At 33.1% G+C, this 19573-nt stretch overlaps 2 protein-coding genes across 12 annotated transcripts in view; one reads left to right on the top strand and one right to left on the bottom strand.

Moving 5' to 3' along the window:
• The window catches only part of Dh31-r (Diuretic hormone 31 Receptor), a 165914-nt gene that overhangs the window by 13846 nt on the left and 132495 nt on the right, over positions 1-19573 (bottom strand). For all 9 annotated transcript variants that reach the window (XM_072016723.1, XM_072016722.1, XM_072016721.1 and 6 more), the window contains one exon: positions 3209-3315. In XM_072016723.1, the coding sequence (XP_071872824.1) occupies positions 3209-3315 (107 nt within the window). The remainder of the gene's footprint in view (positions 1-3208; positions 3316-19573) is intronic.
• Positions 1-19573, top strand: part of LOC139994256 (juvenile hormone esterase) — a 44990-nt gene that overhangs the window by 7465 nt on the left and 17952 nt on the right. For 2 of the 3 annotated variants that reach the window (XR_011801594.1, XM_072016716.1), the window contains exons 1-2: positions 15995-16199; positions 18774-19062. Coding sequence is in view for 2 of the 3 variants with exons in the window: in XM_072016716.1 (XP_071872817.1) it covers positions 16059-16199; positions 18774-19062 (430 nt within the window). In the remaining variant the exon portion in view is untranslated. Of the gene's footprint in view, positions 1-15994; positions 16200-18773; positions 19063-19573 lie in introns of those variants that run through there. The other variant, XM_072016717.1, reaches the window with a different exon arrangement.

Here is a 19573-nt window from a genome sequence, read left to right as displayed (position 1 = left end):
CGCTACTACACTGTGTCATAAAACACAGTTGAGTTCCATTTATTCATATTTTATTTGTTACTGAAAATCGTCGTATCCTTTATAAATTCAACGACGAAAAGTAAAATTTGAGGCAATTCTATTTTGCATTGTTTGTATTGTAAAGGTCGAAGGATTTACAATCAGTGGAAAGACAGTACGAATGTATTTTGTCTTCCAAAAATGGAATATACGTCTAGAATCTATCTCGAAGAATTTTCTTCTGAATTTTCCGGTCGTCGCGAGCAACCACGGTAAAGTGTTTCGATGATTGAAAACAGATTCCTCTATGGAAATTTAATCTTACCCGATCTTCTCAAAGTAAACGCTTGTCTTATGAGGTTTATTTCGACGAGCTTCTCGTTCAATTCGTTAATCACGGTCGTTCGTTGATCAGAAATTTCTACAATGACGAAATTCGAAATCGATCAATGCAAACCAATCTCCGATAGATCGATTTCAATTCTTCCAGATATAGATATTGCTGCGAGCGTGTGACACTGACAGCGTGGAACTCGAGCGTTTGAGTGAAATGTCACAGCCAACGCAAACCACGGCGGTATAGGAAGAAGACGATAGGTCCTGGCCAATATCGATCAAATATTCGAGGACAGGAAGTCGCTTGCGAGATTCGACAGCAAACGACCGCGTCCTCCTCTTGCACTATAGAATAGTTATACGAACAAATATAGTTATAGTTGGTTGCATGGACGAGTTTATTAAGCTTTAAGCGACTGTAAATAAACGGAATCATGCGACGACCGCGCAACAATACGATAGAGCAAAAATGAACTTAAAAATTCCTTGAGCAAAAATGAAACAACGCGTTAAAAAGTAAAAGGGGACTCACAAACAGGCAGATTATTATTAACATTCGAGACGTACATTTCCTAACTGACATAGTAATATTTATGAAAAATGCTATTACATTTTATTCTTTCGTGGCCTGGCAGGAGGGACGTTTAAAAAATATTTGCGATAAATGCGAAATACGTCTACTCATAAATACGTCGATATGCCAATATATGAACAATGGATAGTTAACCATAAATATGGAAAATATGAGCACGTAAATTCGACGTTCGATGGAAGAAACAGTAACCCGGGGCAAAGTCAAAAGTTGCATTGCTCCATGAAAGAATCGGAGAGGTTGCAAATGACCGAGCAACAAAAGCAATGGGATATTCAGCAAGTTCCTATTCAACGCAATATCTCGAACAAAACGGTACCGTTTGTTTTATTTTCGCCGCGGTCATAATTTCCATCGTCCGATACTACATCGTCACGTTCGATCGTAAATTCCGCGATTCGTATCGGATATTAAAATTCCTGCTGAAAGGAGTAGCTGAATGGAGAAAGATAAAAGCGTAGCGAAAGAAAGAAGAAGTAAGAGCTGGTCTTCTTTTTAATCCACGCCTGTTAAGTTCTTTATTGCCAATTTCGAGTGGTTTCAGGTTAAAGGTAGAAGAAAATCCAGAACATGTTCGATTGAGACGAAGATCGTTTCTTGTATATGGTCACTTAATGGTCTTCGCGTAGTTTACGAGGAAGACATTTTCATTGAAATAAAACACTACACAATTTCAGTGGAATATTCTGTTCCATGAAATTAACAGTTGTTTTGTTATTGGTTTGTACGTCGAGGAAGAAATACGTTGTTGTTTACGATTAACAATTTCACGATTGACCAAATAGGCAATCCATCGTTGCATCTTAGAACCTCAGTGTTTTGGAATTTTTCCGTCGCAGCTGCCTCACGTCAATGTCCAAAATCTAAATTATGTTAATGTCGGATCAGTGTCTCGATGATTTTCTCCCAATACAAAACTAATTTGCGAAAGAATTTCTTTCTTTCTTCCCTTTCATTTCAACGAAAAATTAAAGTAGGAGAAAAAATGGAACAAAGGGAATCTTCTCTGGTGTTTTGTTAGTATCATTTTTCTATCTTCATGCACCTATTTCCCACTTTTGTCCTATAGTGGCAGCTTCTATTCGATGCGAGTACCACGGTCGCTCGTCCTGTGATGCGTTTTTCCTTTATTACTGCGACTGTCAAGCTAGCACGTTTCCCTTTTCGCCGTCATCCCCTTTGATCCCCGATCTTATTCCCTCGTTTAAATCACACCGCTATCAGGAGAATAATCCTCTACCCTCGAGGCTGTCGTTCAACGCGTGTCGCTCGAGAAACGACGAGCATTCCCATTCATGATTGCACCTTGATATTATTTATAACGGTATCGTCGTGTCATGTTATCAACACGTTCTGATATTTAATTTCCCTTTGCGTAGGAAATTATTTATAAAATTGTTAAGGTCCGATTATATGCTCTGATATTTTTTGATTTATGACTGCTTTTCGTACTTTTTTTCCTTTAATGTTAAAAGACTATATTTATTCTTTCAGCTCTTACTAATATTAAGAAAATTATATTAACAAATCAACGGACAAATCTAATTTTAATAAATTTCAATCTTATATATGTTTCTTAGTATTATATATATTTAATTACTATGACCTGCTTTTCCTACCTTTCTTTCTTTAATGTTAAAAGACTGTATTTATTCCTTCAGCTCTTACTAATATTAAGAAAATTATATTAACAAATCAACGGACAAATCTAATTTTAATAAATTTCAATTGTATATGTTTCTTAGTATTATATATATTTAATTACTATGACCTGCTTTTCCTACCTTTCTTTCTTTAATGTTAAAAGACTGTATTTATTCCTTCAGCTCTTACTAATATTAAGAAAATTATATTAACAAATCAACGAACAAATATAATTTTAATAAATTTCAATTGTATATGTTTCTTAGTGTTATATATATTTAATTACTATGACTGCCTTTCCTACTTTTTTACCTTTAATGTTAAAAGACTACATTTATTCTTTCAGCTCTTACTAATATTAAGAAAATTATATTAACAAATCAACGGACAAATCTAATTTTAATAAATTTCAATTGTATATGTTTCTTAGTGTTATATATATTTAATTACCTACCCATTTTGCGTATTTCTATCAATTTCCTTTAATCTTTCTCTTTAGTTCTCCTTTTCATGCATAGTTGTGAATGCTTCCCTCCATTGTTATACTCTCTATGCATTTTTATAATTCATAGCATTGCCAAATTACATTACGTAGAATGTAACGTATAAGATAAACATTTTTGCTGCTTCACTTACACTGAGATCTTGCAGGTTGATGCACGTCGTGTAGTTGCTCCACACTTGATCAGATACTGGATGTCGAAACCAGGTACCGTTCGACTCACAATATTTATGTGCCTGCACTGAAACAAAAATATTCGTACGCCACGATTTAACTTTTCTTCTTGAATCGAATTATTCTTGAAATTGTTCGAATTCTTCATTTAAGTAATCTATTCCGATTCTTTTGTCGATATTTTGACAGCTGCGTCAAATTTTATTACATTTTCAATAAACGTCATATACGTGGAAATGTGTATTAGAAATATCGTAAGACATACAGATGTGAAATATATTTCGCGAGAATCCAAAGAAAATAAAGAACGTTGAGAACTCGAATTTTTATCACGTCGGAATGACAGTTTTTTCCTGAAAATATTGAAACGCAATAACGAAGTACTGAGAATATTAAAACATTCTATTGTAGGAATGTGGAAACATTAAAATAGCAAAATACGAGAAAATAAAAATATATAATATAATTTCTTCTCTGATTTCTGCAAAGCGAATTTTATTTGGATGAAAACATCGCCAATATTCGATGCTTCATATTCTACGTCTCAAAGAAACTCGTATGAAAAATTCTGCCGAAGAAAGCGACGTCGTCACACGGTTCTAACCTGATCCATTCTACGCGTCGGAAAGGCAAATCGAAAGTAGAAAGTATAAATGGTTGTAAATGGTATCGCGTATCACATTTGCATTTGCAATAAATATTACACGTCCGATAGTATACGCATATGCAAGCGACAAACGAAAATTAAAAATCGAATACGCCGTTGAAAAGGAACACCGATGATTAGTTCTTCCGATATTCACGAGAGAATTTCGTTGGATCGATTTAATTAAGTTTCGCACGAATTTTATTTCCCTCGTGGAGTGTTAAAATGAAAAAAGAAAGTCGTTATAATATACAAAGGGAACTCTCTTATCCTCTCTAACTCTTTAGAAAATGAACGAAAAAATTTGCGTGCAGTGGATAAAGCGCAGGGAAGAAAATATCTTCTTTAATATTTGCGCTTCTAAAGCCTCGCATTTGGATTTTTAACTCGACCATTATTTTCGCAATCTAATCGGATAATCCGTTACATTGGAGGTATTTCACAATGTGTCTCAGCAGTTCTTATTAAATCTTATCAAAATTATTTATAGAATAAGAGAAAAGAATGAGAGAAAATACGATGGATTAGTTAATATACTCGAATTATCAACAAAAATCTACGCAACTTGTAGCAAAGAAATTAAATTGAAAGGCAAAAACGTGTGTAACGCGCGAAAGTATGTAATTTTTATAAATATACATATTTTATACGGACGTATGTATTTCATAAAAAAACGTGATTAAAATCTCCAAAAATGCATCGTTGTAACTCTATGTAACTCTTTTATGAAAGATAATGAATCGAGCTTTTCATTCTGTTTCATTCTGAAAGAAGGTTTCATTCTGTCTAAAAAGATCCATTTTTAGAAAGCTTCTCCATCGCACAGCATGATTACTCTGGTAGCTGTAACGTCAAAAAGTCTGCAAACGCTAAATCGTGAAAATAAATAGAATGTAAAGAACGTAAATAAATAGAATAGAATAGAATAGATGGAATATAAATTGGTGCGAAACTTGCACCGGTTGCGTTATAAAAACATGTCTATGTGCATTCTGTTTATTTCTTCGCGTTTCATCTCGAAATTCCCTCGAAAAAAAAACTTCAAAAGCGCTCCTGTATATGTACGATATATATTGTATAAAAGTCAGGTTTTTAACTGCAAGGAACACGCTGACGTGCATCAGTTGCACAAAAGACAGCAAAGGATGTGCTAACAGAAAATCTTTGCAGGGAGCAAGGAACTCGTAAAGCTTTCGAAAAGCTACTTCTGACATGAAAACGTATTACTGTCGGATATATCAAGAATTCACGTTTGCTTTAAAGTCTCTTTCTCAAACATTTAAATTAACATTTTTCATTAAAGCACGTCCGAAACGATGATATTTGCTTTACTTTGCGTTCTTCGCTCTGGAACTATGTAATTTCTGCTTGAGGTATTTCGTGATATTCGGTTGAACGAAGAAATGAAGAATACAACTTCGTATTCTTAGTGACGTGAATTTGCGTAAAATTCGTTACGTATCCTCTCTATTTATCGCTTATCTTAATACTTCACGTTAATTATACGATGCCTTATCAGGACGAAGTTAAGAATTTTGCGGAAAACATATCGTAACATATCAAACACAGATATTACAGTTGCAAAATTAATATTTTGGTGTTTTGAAATGCCTGGATATTAATAACGCAATCAAGATTTATTATTCATTCAACGTTGTTGAATGACTAAGTATTCCACTTACGGCGGTACATTTGTATACTTTATGGTATACATATGTATTTTTCAATTTAATGACGTGTTCCATTAATAACACGAAGAGCATATTAGTAAAATAGCGAAGAACATTATTTATGAACGTAAGGTAATTTACATATTCATTTGATTAGAATGAAATATGTGAATTACAGAACGTTAGAGAAGCTTTAAAAAATAAGGCATATTAAATTTGAAAAAAAGCTTGTTGTGAATATCGTGAGAGAAGATTGTCACAGCCACGAGAGAGATATTAATTAAAATTTTTTGAATTCATTTCCACAGAAACGTTACAAGTTTAATGTAACTCCAATTATATTTCTGAATATGCATTTCTATCTGAATTTTAATTATATTTTAATTATTTATTATTAGTTTCACGGGAAAGATAAATCCCTTTAGCGAAAAAGACACAGAGTTAGCGTTAGCAGAGTTAGTGATAGATTGATAGAAATAAAAAAATAATAAGCAACGATTAAGAAGAAGCAGCTAAGCTAATGATATTAAGAAATAAAATAGAAAAGTTTGAAAATCTGTCTAAGATAGGTCGACCAATTATATATCAATCTTGCGATGGAGTTAATGAAATTCATCATCCTATTAACTATGATAGCCATAAGCGGTGCGTCGTTGAACAGTGTTTAATTTAACAGCAAGCAATTTCGCATTCTTGTAGAGGGTACGTTTAATTATATGAAATTAATTAAATTTAAAATTAAACTCTACATTCCATAGAAGACATAAAAGTTCCCATAATAGCAAAATTCATTTCAGTGCTCTGTTGGCTGAATTATAGTTGATGGAATCGAAGAAATATTGTTAGATAAACAAGGTTTGCACCTACAACTTGTTTTCATCGACTTGCAAACTGGACACTTCAAACTGCCTATCTATAATTAAAATCAAATCAATGCACAATGCTCGGAGAACGATTATTATAGGAAATAAGACTACGCTACCGATGATTTCTGATGCTTGGCACTTAAATTAATAACAAAGTATTCGAGATCGACCGTCTATTACGAAAACGGCTCTTTCTTTTTTTTATAACGATTCCAATCTTCTCGATTCCTATTGTTACATCGTAAAAACGTAATTTCTCGAAGAGAATGTATTGCGCAGCAATTCGAAGAACACGCTTTTACTACGGTTGAGTTAGATCGTTGCAACTGCGGAAGAGGTAATAGTATGGAGATATAAAAAAAAGAAAACAGCATACCGTAAAATAAATTCCAACGTTAGCTGTTGTTCAAAGGAATTAAGTGGCCGCGAAGTTTGAAAGGTTAATTTTACCATTTTGTAACTTGATGCATTTTCATGTAAATCGATTCGATAAAATTACACAAACCAATTTATACTAGATAATTATTTAGTGGTATTTTTACCGTAGCGTGAATGTAACAGATCATTAACATTTAACATAGAAATCTGATACAATAATACTTGAATTTAATCGCGTGACTAATTTATTCGCCAACAATTTCGTTACGTATACGTGACATTATTCGATTATTTCTTTTTTTTTTCTTTTTTTTTTGCCAATTACGAGAACGACGTAATTTAGAGGAAATTGAAGTGCAAGCAGATAACGGACGTATTATATCGGATAAAAGGACGGACGTGTAAAACGAAGCAGTGTAACGGACTTTGTATACGTGTGTATTTCACGATAAAAACTTTTCACGATAAAAAATGCATCGCGCAATGGATAGAATGCTAAAACAGTTAGATAACAATAAATCTGACGCATACAGTTTGCTTTATTACGTATATTATGCGTATATTTATGTGCAGTAGACGTGCGAAAGCGTAAATTGTGCGATAGCCTTAAATGTAGCGGACGGTTCACAGATAGCGACAGAATTTATATCATGCGAAACCATCGTCAACGATTCCCAGCATTCCCAGCATTCCCAGCATTAAAATCGTAGATAAATGTAAATAAAAGTTTTCTTCATTCTTTTCTCCTCGTTATCTCCTTCGTCACCTTCTCTCTCTTTATTTATCTTATAAAATTTTCATCAACGAATTCCACACAGAATGGTAAATGCGAATAAAACATTTTTCCATTCCTTCTTTTCTATTCTCCTTCCTTTCTCGTTCTCTTGTTTAAACACTCTTCCTATACATTTACATACGTTTGTTTCTTTTATAATCTTTCTGCACTATTTACCCCGTGAAACTCTTCTCAACGATTTTCGTACGATTCTGTTTTTCTTTTTCTCGGAAGACTACGTTCTGGAGTATTTTATACAGTTTTATTGTAATCCAAGCGATATTTCGTGCAAGAGTTTTGCGCTTCTTGTATAACAACAAAAATGTTTCACTTTAAGGAAATGGCATAATTCGAAAATGGTAAATAATTTGGAAAATGTTTAGTCTTCTAATCGTTTACTTTTCCATCTCTACATATTCTTTGATCATTTGTACGTTGAAAAAATTATTAGGATAAATAAATTATAGTAAGATTATTATTAGATATAAAATAATGTATTATTATTAGAAACAATTAGTCGATTATTGAGATATTGATTGTTCGATGTTACACGCGATTAACGATCGATTATATGTTTTAATTTTCCGTATTTTTTTATTCGTCATGAAAAAATAAAACTGCAAAAGAGGAGCAAAGTTGAAAGAGGAAATTATCAAGAAATTATTGTATGTAAATATACAGGTAGATACAGGTGCGGCCATTCCTGTGTCTTTTGTTTAATTTAACAATCTGTTACATTAACATAGTTACAAAACCATTTCCTGTCTTATTTTGTACCGTTCGGACTGCAATCGAATTAGCAATGAAATGGAATAATTTTTTTGTAAAATGGCAAAGAATGCAATTATCAAAATCAATTAAGATTATATAATATGATGATACTAAATAATTCTAATTTTCTTTTCAAATAATTCTAAACCTATCAAATTATTTTATTATACTCCCTTTCTTTCAGTAAAAATAGAACAATAGTCAGAATTTTCAGTATTGAAACTATTTCGATTTAACTAATAACTAATGAAGTAAATGACACGAGAATAAAGAAATCATCCTCTTCGCCACGATTTTCGTATCATGAATTTGCGTGGTTACGTAATTTTTATTTGTCATTTTAAGTCACGAGTCGAACACTAATTTTCATCAATCATACGTAATCAGCATTAGCGTGTGAACTATCATAATGTTTTCTCATATGTGAATTTTTGAAGTGGCCTCTCCAGGATAAAAATTCTTCATTCTGAAGCGAACGAGACGTAAACGCCGATCTATCGATGAGCTGGTGAAAAAAGCAATTGTTCAAGGAATTGAGAAATCAAATTAAATATCCGTGTCGCAACGCGGAACGTTTAATTGGTTTCTAATGAATTTCTAGGCGATCTTAAGACGTCAGATGTGGATGGAGGAAAAGAGTAATTTCCGCTTCGCTTCCGCCATTAATCAAAGAGGTAAACGGAAAACCTGTAAGTACCTCGATCACCGGTTTCTTGATCGCGTTGATTAATAATTGAGGGAATAATTCTTAGCCCGTAAGGGCGCCAAAGAATTTGGAAGAATAGATCGCGGTTCATTGAAGATTTGTTAAACTTGGGAAGAACGAATTCGATATTGATTGGATCGCTAATAGCCGGCTCTTTTGAGATTCTTCCAATGGATTCTTATGGATTTTTTAAAAGGTTAATCTCTATAGAAGCTACGAGACGTCTCATTGGATCGTAATTCTGAAGAATCGTAATCCTAAAATTATCGAAAGACTTGGTGAAGCGTGGTTTTTTATGAGGAATTTAAATAAATCAATTTTGGTTAGTATGATAGATATAAAAATCCATAATTAATAAAGATCGATTTTATGTTAAACGCTTCAAGCGAGTTGAAAATCTCTTTCGTTTGAAAAACGAAGACAGGGAAAAGGTCAAAGGTATTGTAAATCAAAAATATCAAAATATTCTCTTATATTCCCTTATATAATATAAAATATTCTCTTTAATTGTTTCTTATATAATAATTAGCAATGATATTTTAATTATTTGAAATTTCCATTGTACTGTTTTAAAACACACCGAAACGAAAGATTTTATTGAAAAAGGATTCTTCCTATGCTCGAACGTATGAAAAGTAATCGAAATGTGTGATGGCCTTTTATTTCAAGCTTCTTCCCCTCCGCTGCATCGAAATTGAACCGAACTCGGTTCAAGAGAGGAGGCTCGTTGAAATTTAGCTCGTCGAATGCAATTTTCTACCCGGCGTTAGCCATTTACTTCAATCGGTTATTTCCTTAACGTGTTCAGACGTAATCCGTACCTCTGTGAAATGGAACCTTCATGGAGTGGAAATGCTAACGAAGGAACGCGATCGATAAAATTAGTATACATACCAGACAATCTCCAAGAACAAAAAGAAGAAACTTTCTCTTCTCCTCAGGAGACTCCCACTCCTTTTAAAAAAGTAAAGAAACCCTCAGGCGAACAATATACAGGAACGAGTCAGTAAGAATGGCCATCAGAAATAACTCGTTACTTACCGACTTTATAAAAAGAATCTTTGAAATGAAATTGATTGCACTAGAGCAACCTGACCAGGTGAAGATACAGTTTGATTAAAAGAAAAAAAAAACAGGTTTTTCTTTGTCTTTCATACGGTAAACTTGACAAATCTAAATTAAAATATCTCCTAAACTAATCACTTCTCCGTATAAATAGGTTCATAAAAAGTAAAAAAATTCCTTTTAAAAAGTAAAGAGACCCTCAGGCGAACAATATACAGGAACGAGTCAGTAAGAATGGCCATCAGAAATAACTCGTTACTTACCGACTTTATAAAAAGAATCTTTGAAATGAAATTGATTGCACTAGATCAATCTGACCAGGTGAAGATACAGTTTGATTAAAAGAAAAAAAAAACAGGTTTTTCTTTGTCTTTCATACGGTAAACTTGACAAATCTAAATTAAAATATCTCCTAAACTAATCACTTCTCCGTATAAATAGATTCATACCTTTGTGTAGAAACTGTCCGATTGGATCGACTAATGTTATAAAGAGCGTATAAGGTGCCATTTCAAAAAGTTCAGGGTTACCTTAATATCTCAAGGAATAGAAGGTATTAGAAAATCAAACTTCAACTGATCAAGTATCTCGAGTACGACAAATGTTATTTCAAACACTTTTTAACAAAATCAATAGATAACGAGTAGTTTCAGCTGGTCATTCTTATTGACCTACCCTGTATATTGTACAATATCACGGTATTAGACTTGATATTTCAGAATTCTCAATATCGTTGTACACGCCAAAGGACTCTCAGACGATCAATATATGTTGTCAACATAATATCGACAATATTCATTTGCAAACTGCATTTTCCAACATAGGATTTTACAATATATATTGATTCGTCTAGGAGCTCCTTAAATTTCTTGAAATCTTGGACTTTATTGCCATTCTTTATCTTTTATTCTCGCTCTAAGAGTATTATACGTATTATTTCTTTATATCACAGTATTTACAGTAGTTCTGCAAATTTACCATCATTTTGATTAAACGGGCAACAAACGTCACTGTTTCGCTCTGTTTTCGACTTGGACACTTAGAGCTGCTCTTTTATCGATATTTATCGAATCGGTTGCGATCGTTTTCGCATGCAAACGCAATGCAAATGGGGACATAAATCAGGAAATGATAATAGTCAGGATTATGGTAAAAGTTCTCGTCCGTGATTTAACCAACTTTATAGACTTGGTATTCTATGGAAGTTTTGTCATTGTTTAAGAATACGCGCGAGTTTTATTGCCTCCGTTTAGTTAAGCAGAACCGAGACGGATCAAGAGTGGCGATTTGTCATGCACGGCGCATCGTTATCGAGCGAGATTATGCATGGATAGCCTAGCAGATTGCTTGGTTTTGTTATTTAAAAGACAGCACCGCCGAGGACGTGTAATTTGTGAGGAACGTTGATGATTTATAGATGGTGTTGGTGGTAGTTTTCTTAGAGCTAGTTGAGGGGTGAATCCAAAATGGTTCTTGGTATACGATGGCGAGCATTTAAATAGGAACGTCTTGCTTCCATAACTCGCGTGAAGTATAACCATTCATTTTGAAATTAATATTATTACACTGTGTAGAGTGAATTGTTTCTAGAACTGCTACTGTGTATTCATTCAAAGAACGCATTGTGTTCTACGTTAAACTTAGATTAAAATAGTTTCTTCTGTAATCCTCTTGCATATTCCGTTGAAAATTCCTCTGTCCTTTAAACGTGTTCTCCACCGATGGTGTTACAGCGACATTGATAATACGAATAACATGTTAGAACATTTACAGGACATGTCGAAATCGTTATCTATTATATTTCTTACGTTTAAATCAATCAACATCCTTTGCGAGGTACAGTACAATGTTGTTGATAAAAGACAGTGTTTCATGCACTGCATAAATCATGTTTAATGCAAAGCGTAACCATTAATATGAAAGAACCGGTTTCATTGAAATGCAAAGCTTACCGATTTATCACGCCATTGACTGTAATTAAACGAAGAGTCAGTTTCATGGTCACCGCCGGACGCATGTTGATTCCACTGAGAAAATTCAACTCAAGTTTCTCTCTTTCTAACTCTTTCCTACAATATTCATAACGATCACGTGCCATAACTATGATCCGTTCTTAAGGACCCTCGGATTTTCTACGTAGACTCACAGCTGACGTTACATTTAACTATAAAATTTCGAACAGCTACATAGACTGGCTAGAAATTCCTCCGCTTTTTAAGTGTAATTCTCCATTCAGGAATTTTCCATTATATCGCTTATCTTTGTAGCGTAGAGCATTAACTATTGATATAGCTACTGCTCCAAAGGTTACTTAAGTAGCTGTATCAATCATATCTGCAAACATGCCAAGTCACACGTTCATCTACTTTTTTTACGATTCGCTCCTCGTGTTTAAGAAACACGTGGAACATATAAAACATATGAAACATATGTGATTTACTATTAATTTTTAGTTATCTGATAATGAATTTTCCCGTATTCTTTATAATTCATTACATTTCCCTATTAAGTTTCTTATTTCAATTTTTTACAATTCCCATGGTAACAACTCCTACTGTTTTAAACTGAGCTCTTAGGGAAACCATACTACTTATGGGATGATCCAATATAATTCATATTTAAGGTGCAAGTGTTTAATGTAAATTAAAGTATGTTAAACAGACGAGTGTTACCAAAGTGATAAAAAATCTTTGGTATAAAACTTACTAATACTCTCATAGTATACACACAAATAACAGTTTTAAGCTTTCCTTAATCCTGCGCTATTTCTATTTACAATTTTCCACCTCTGTGGAAACCTGATTTTCTCCACTTTACGTTATCTACTAATATGAAGAACTCGTTTTCAAAATAACTTGGTTTTATCAACTTTTCTAGTAATCAAGGTTACTTCGAGGACAGATTTTCCTCGTCACATGTTTCAAAGAGAATAGCTGTTCTCCAGACTTCGTCATCGTCGTAAAAGCTGGCCGACGATGAAACGTCACCTCGTAAAAAGTTAGCTGCATCTGCTTGTTGACCGTCTGCTATTTGCGAGGGGCAAAATTGAACGAGAGCAAAGAAACGATCGTACGATCGACAAATATTTAGCCTTTGCAAGCTTCCTTGCAAATTGCTTGCCACAATTCATCGGTTGGAACATTGGCATCATACAGTTTCCCTTCTCATGATGCTATGGATCTTCCTCGTTTATTGAGACGAATATAGAACAGAGAAGATACCAGCCGTCTCGAGAACTGTTTTATTATTAAAAATCCTAATTTCGATGAAAAGATCGACTCACAATGGAGGTTTTATCTGGGGAAGAAATTTTGCTGATCTATAATTTTCTTCCTTCGATTATATCATAGAAAAATAGACTTTGCTTCGCCGGAAACAACTGCGCCGGGATATTGCCGTGATCTTCAATTAGAGAAATGAGGGCGAAAGTTCATTTCATTCATCTCCGGTTTTAGCCTCGACGAGAAATCTTAATGACTGATTTGTTTGACGGTTGCTCGGGATAATAAACAACGACACGTTTGTTCGTTATATAAGTAACGATAAGAGTATGATAAATAATGAGAAAAATAAAATAATAAATATGATAAAGAAACGTAAGAAAAATTGTACGTAACATAAAGCGTGTATGTTCTGATCAGAACGTTAGACGCGTTGTTAATCAATAATCGATTGATTAAGTAAAGTATCGAAGTATCATTTATTACGAGCTGGCGATTGAAATATTTGTTATCCTTTTTATTATTCTCTCTTGTCCGACTCTTCGTAACTTTCAGTTTTTCTTCCTTTCACTTGCTACTTCTGTTCTCTTACTTCCTCTCTTCCAGGAAATGTAATAAACTTTCTCTTCACGAAGTTAATCGTAATTATCATACCTTTTTTATGTAACTGATTAAGTAAAGTAATAACACTATGGTATGTATAGATTAATTTACATATCACCTTAAACTTATCGCCTTTATTTATTCAATTAACCTAGCATTTTTTAACGATAAATGTTCCGGCAGACTATTTTGCATTTAATAGTTGAATTTGATATAATAGCAGTGCAGTCTCATTGCTGGTGGAATCTAATTATTAGTCACCAACGTGTTAAAGAATTTACATAAATTATTATGTAACAAACAAGTTCCATTATTTCTCTATGCTACGCAATATCTATTAGTATATCAGTATAAAATTACGAGAACGCGAATCATTAACACAAACTAGTGTAAAAGATAAACAGGAACAATTAATATTCATATTTAAAGTCATTAAAATATTTTTTAGAGAGATAAAATTTAAATGGCTCTGCTTCGATTTAAATGCTAAGTAATTTCCGGAACAACATTTTTTTGCCACAGACGAATGTTTCTTCTTTCTCCTCTCGTAAAACGTAATCTGACCTGTCCATCTCAAGTCGAGATGAATAAAGAACACATTTGGACGTAATTGAATTGTAATTGAGCCAGAAAATCTTCCACATTATACTGTTGTTTTATTCTTTCGTAGGACTACAAGATAAAAGAAACTCGTAACGAGTCTGAGTTAAACAAAACCGTTTCTTACTGAAGATGAACAATTTTAACAAATCTAAAGAAAATGGGAATATAACTTTTGCGTTACTATCTGCTATGACGTTACTTCGAGTGTTTTCCTATCGTTAAAAGCACTTTTTAGTTTGAAATAAATGCGAAAGAACAAGATCGTGGACGATAGATAAGATTGTACCATACAATTATAATCGCGAGGATAGATATGTAATTCTTGTGAAAATTAAAAAAAATAATTTCTACATACGAGGAAATTTGTATAAATTACACATTTGAAGTTTCACAACGTAGGAACTGCATATCTAATATATGTATACTTCACTTCAAGTGTGTGATTTATACAAATTTTCTCATATGTAGAAATTATTATTTCGAGTGTTTTCCTATCGTTAAAAGCACTTTTTAATTTGAAATAAATGGGAAAGAACAAGATCGTGGACGATAGATAAGATTGTACCATACAATTATAATCGCGAGGATAGATATGTAATTTTTGTGAAAATTAAAAAAAGTAATATCTACATACGAGGAAATTTGTATAAATTACACATTTGAAGTTTCACAACATAGGAACTGCATTTCTAATATATATATCTCTCTCTTTAAATTTATGTGATTTATACAAATTTTTTCATATGTAGAAATTATCTTTCTTAAATTTTCACAAAAATTATAAATCTACCTTCGCGATTATAATAGTATCGCACAATCTTATCTACCGTTCACGATCTTGTCGTGGAATAACCGTTCTTTCGCACTTATCTCAAATTAAAAAATGCTTTTAATGATAGGAAAACGATCGAAGTAACGTTATAGCAGATAATAACGCAAAAGTTATATTTCCTTTATTTTAGGATTTGTTAAAATTGTTCATCTTCGGTAAGAAATGGGTTTTGTTTAACTCAGACTCGTTACGAGTTTTTTATTTTGTAGTCCTACGAAAGAATAATTAGGTTGGCGTTAGGATCTTTCTATGGACATTCAAATTGTCTGAATAAAAACACAAAAGAATATTAGTCTTTTTGCATTTCGAATAACAGTTTCAAAAAGTAATATACTGTAATTCTAATTGCAATTTGTTGGAAGCTGCACAACGTGCGATATATTGAAAAATAATCTCCTCATAGTGTTTCAAACTGCCTCGGTAGAAAAACAAAAAGAAATAATACTTTTTACTGTACTTCTATTTTAAACCATCGGGCAATGTATACTGAGTAACGGCGGAGTCAGTGTACTGTAACCTTGGGCAAGGTTTAAGCAGATCGTCAGATTCCGTCCCCACCAGCAGCACCGTGGTTAACCAACTGAGAAGACAGGTCCTTATTTAATACAATGCTTACAGCGTGCTACCAGTTCAGCTTGAATCGTCGGTCGTCGAAAGCTGATTAGTTTAGCGGTATGGCGCACAATAACACCGTGGTACGCGTAAAGCAAGGCCAGTTACGTGGCGTTGTCGAGGAAAGTTATTATGGTGACCGATATCTCTCGTTTCGTGGTATCCCATACGCGAAGCCACCGATCGGGCCGCTTCGATTTAAGGTGAATTTCCAGCGAAACGATCGTTCCACACGACGAAACTCCGTTGCGTGTCTAAACTAAACATGACAGCGGAAAAATGATTCCTCGTTTTCTCTTATCTTTTCTCCGCTTGATCATGGGAAAAGGGAGTAACAGGAAAAATTGTGTCGTTATTTGATCTAAAAATGTAGAGAACTGTAATATGCTGGAATAAAAAGTAATATTAAAAAACAAGTGGTACTTGTATGATGTGTTTTAATACACGTAAATAATTCAAATTTTATATAATAAGTGCATAACATACAGCGATATGCAATGGGGAATTGTTTAATTTAGATCCAATTAACTGTATTTCGAAACGTTTTGTTTCTGCCTTTTTTGGTATAATGTGAGGATTAGTAACAGATAAAACAGAGATATAAATATTTTATAATAGACAGGATTAATAAATTTCTTATACTTGGGAGCATTATAAATATAGAAAAGCTTTCGAATTTCTACATTTTATATTTCGTTTTATCACTCGCGAAACAATTGCAAATTAAATTAAACTGAATTTCCTATAAGAATTTCCTCAGTTTATACACGCGTATGTATATCTTCTCGTTACCGTACTTATCGATTTTTAAACAAATTGCAAAAAATATTGATAAACTGTAATAACACCGTATCATCGTGTTTATGCCAATTTGCTATAACGAGATCCTATCTTTCTTCATAGTTGGACAGTGTCATACGTAAAATAAAATAAACTTTGATCAGAGACTATAATAACAAAGTTACATATGTAGAGTTAGAGATGTTGGAAATTTGATAGCAAGGGAATATTCAGAAGGAATTGTTAATAGATAATTGTGTAGATAATTAATAGATACGTTAGCACATTGGCAGAATGACTAGAGTTAAATCTTTGTTTACCGATCGCAGTGACACTATCATTGAAGTCATCAAATATGATTACCGTATCGTGCAAATAGATATGAATATAAGTTTCATATTAAAATGTTTTGTGTTTAATTTCTGAAAATACGTTTTCGACTTGTTATTTGTGGATTCATAATTGTGGGTTAAACAGAGGGATAAACAGAGACGAGAAACCATTTATTTATAATTTTTCAATTAATAAAACAAAACAAAATATCCCGTATGGAGTGATAGATCGCAATATTTGCGCAGGAACTATACAAATATTTTGAAACGTTCAATTTTATTCAAATGCGATCTTTAAGTTCATTTATTCGCGGTATTTATCATACGGCATATATTCGCTATAATGGCACAACTGGAAAGGAGGTTCTTTAGGATTCTGTAGCTGTATAAATTAAAAATAATCGTTATTAAAAATTACGAACACTATCCTTTCTTGCATCATTAGAATCTGATTAATAAAATAATCTTCGACAGTTCTTTGTCCATGAAGAAAATTGATGTTTCCGGGTTGTGTGATATTCCAGATGAAAGTGCGATATTTCGTAACTGTATAAAGTATAATAATTTTCACTCCATTTGTTACTATCTGTTCAAGTTTAACATTAATCTAGCTTATGATAATTATCTCGTGTAAAATACTTTTGACAATTACTGCATTATTATATTTCAGTTAATTTATTTTAACTTCTGATAATAATCTTTATATGTACTAATTATTCAGCGTAATCTTTAACGATAGAGTTCCCTCGTAAGAACGTGGAATTAAACGTCGAATTAAAAACCGCGAAAACGAAAATTGTTTTCTCTACTCTACACGGAATGCAACGGTTACATCAGACAGATTAGTTTACTATTATCGGTAATTTTCTCGACAATAAAACATGCTCACGCAACTCGTCGAATAAACCACTTCGAAGTGAAAACCGAGATGAAGAATAACGAGGAAAGTTCAAAAGTTTCATGATATATACCTACTTACGCACGCACACGCATACAGATACGCAATACCAAATGCAAGAGTTCTATATTCTGAAGAGGAACGTCGTGTACTCTAAGAACCTTCGCAAAACTGTCACGTTTGTCGTTACAGGGAGGAATACCTAAGATTGAGATCGATGCAGGTTTTCTAGGCTAGTGTAGTTCTTTCAGCGAACAGCCAATATCGAAGAATATTTTCTCAAGAGATTCCACATACTTTCAATAAAATATATAAAAATGTTCTCTGTCACTTTGGTACTTGTCTCCAAACGTTTCTCTTACGTTTAAATATACCCAGATGCACTTCGATCTACGCAAGAGAAAAAATATTCATTTTATAATTTCTACCGATACTCATCAAAGTATGTGATAATTCTGTTCTTCGTCTCTGTGGATGTTACGTTTAAAATATACTTTTCTTCTTCGCAAAGGAATAGCACGAATTCTATTTCGAAATATCTACAAATTTACATCGATATTCTACGAAATATGTAATAATTTGTCCTAGCGCTTCGTTTCTCCGAATATTACGCTTAAAATACACCTTCTTCGCAAAAAATATTCTTCAAAATTTATTTTAAACTTCGTCTCAATAAATGTGGCGGTTAAAATTTATTTCATCGTTATGTCACGATTAAAGGAACTTCCTCGTATCACTACAGGATCTTTCTTTCTGTCTTTGCTCAGGATCCAGAACCCATGGAGCCGTGGACAGGTGTAAGGGACGCTTTAGAGTTCGGCAACTGTTGCAGTCAGAAGAACATGTTGTCGCACGATCTCATAGGAAACGACGATTGCCTCTACTTGAACGTGTACAAACCGATGAAACCGACATCGACGAAAATGTCGGTGATGGTATGGATCCACGGTGGTGCGTATATGATGGGGTCAGGCAACGACGAGTATTATGGACCCGTGTATTTCATGCGGAAGGATGTTATTCTGGTCACGATTAATTACAGACTCGGTGTCTTGGGTGAGTACGTCTATCATTGACATGGCTTGTGCTATAGTTGATTGTTAGTAATATTTATATAATTATTAATAATATATGCTGGTATAATATATTGTATTATAATATATATTATATATCTATTATTATTATTTTTTATTATTATATATATAAAATTATTGATAATATAACTAGTAAAATAATATATAATATATAATAATTAGATATATAATTAATGTATATCAACGTAGCCAAAAAAAAAATTAGCGTACTTTTAAATTATTTCATCTCGAAACGCGTTAAACGTTTTCTTAGACTAGTTTATCAGACTTCCTGCTATTTATTCAATTATCTTAGTTCTTATATAATGTTAATTATCTCTTATCGCATTCTATCGATGTTTTTCACACGATGTATCATTGTTTTTCACGTAGAGATAGAAGAGTCGTAAATAAGATGATAGTAGAGCGATTACAACTGATACTATTTACTATTTACCGCAATGATTCAGGAAATTTTTTTTCACAAAGATATC

This window comes from Bombus fervidus, chromosome 14, assembly GCF_041682495.2.
Source record: "Bombus fervidus isolate BK054 chromosome 14, iyBomFerv1, whole genome shotgun sequence".
Taxonomy (NCBI): domain Eukaryota; kingdom Metazoa; phylum Arthropoda; class Insecta; order Hymenoptera; family Apidae; genus Bombus; species Bombus fervidus.
Note: the sequence above shows the minus strand (reverse complement) of the source record. Positions and strands in the feature narration are given on the sequence as shown.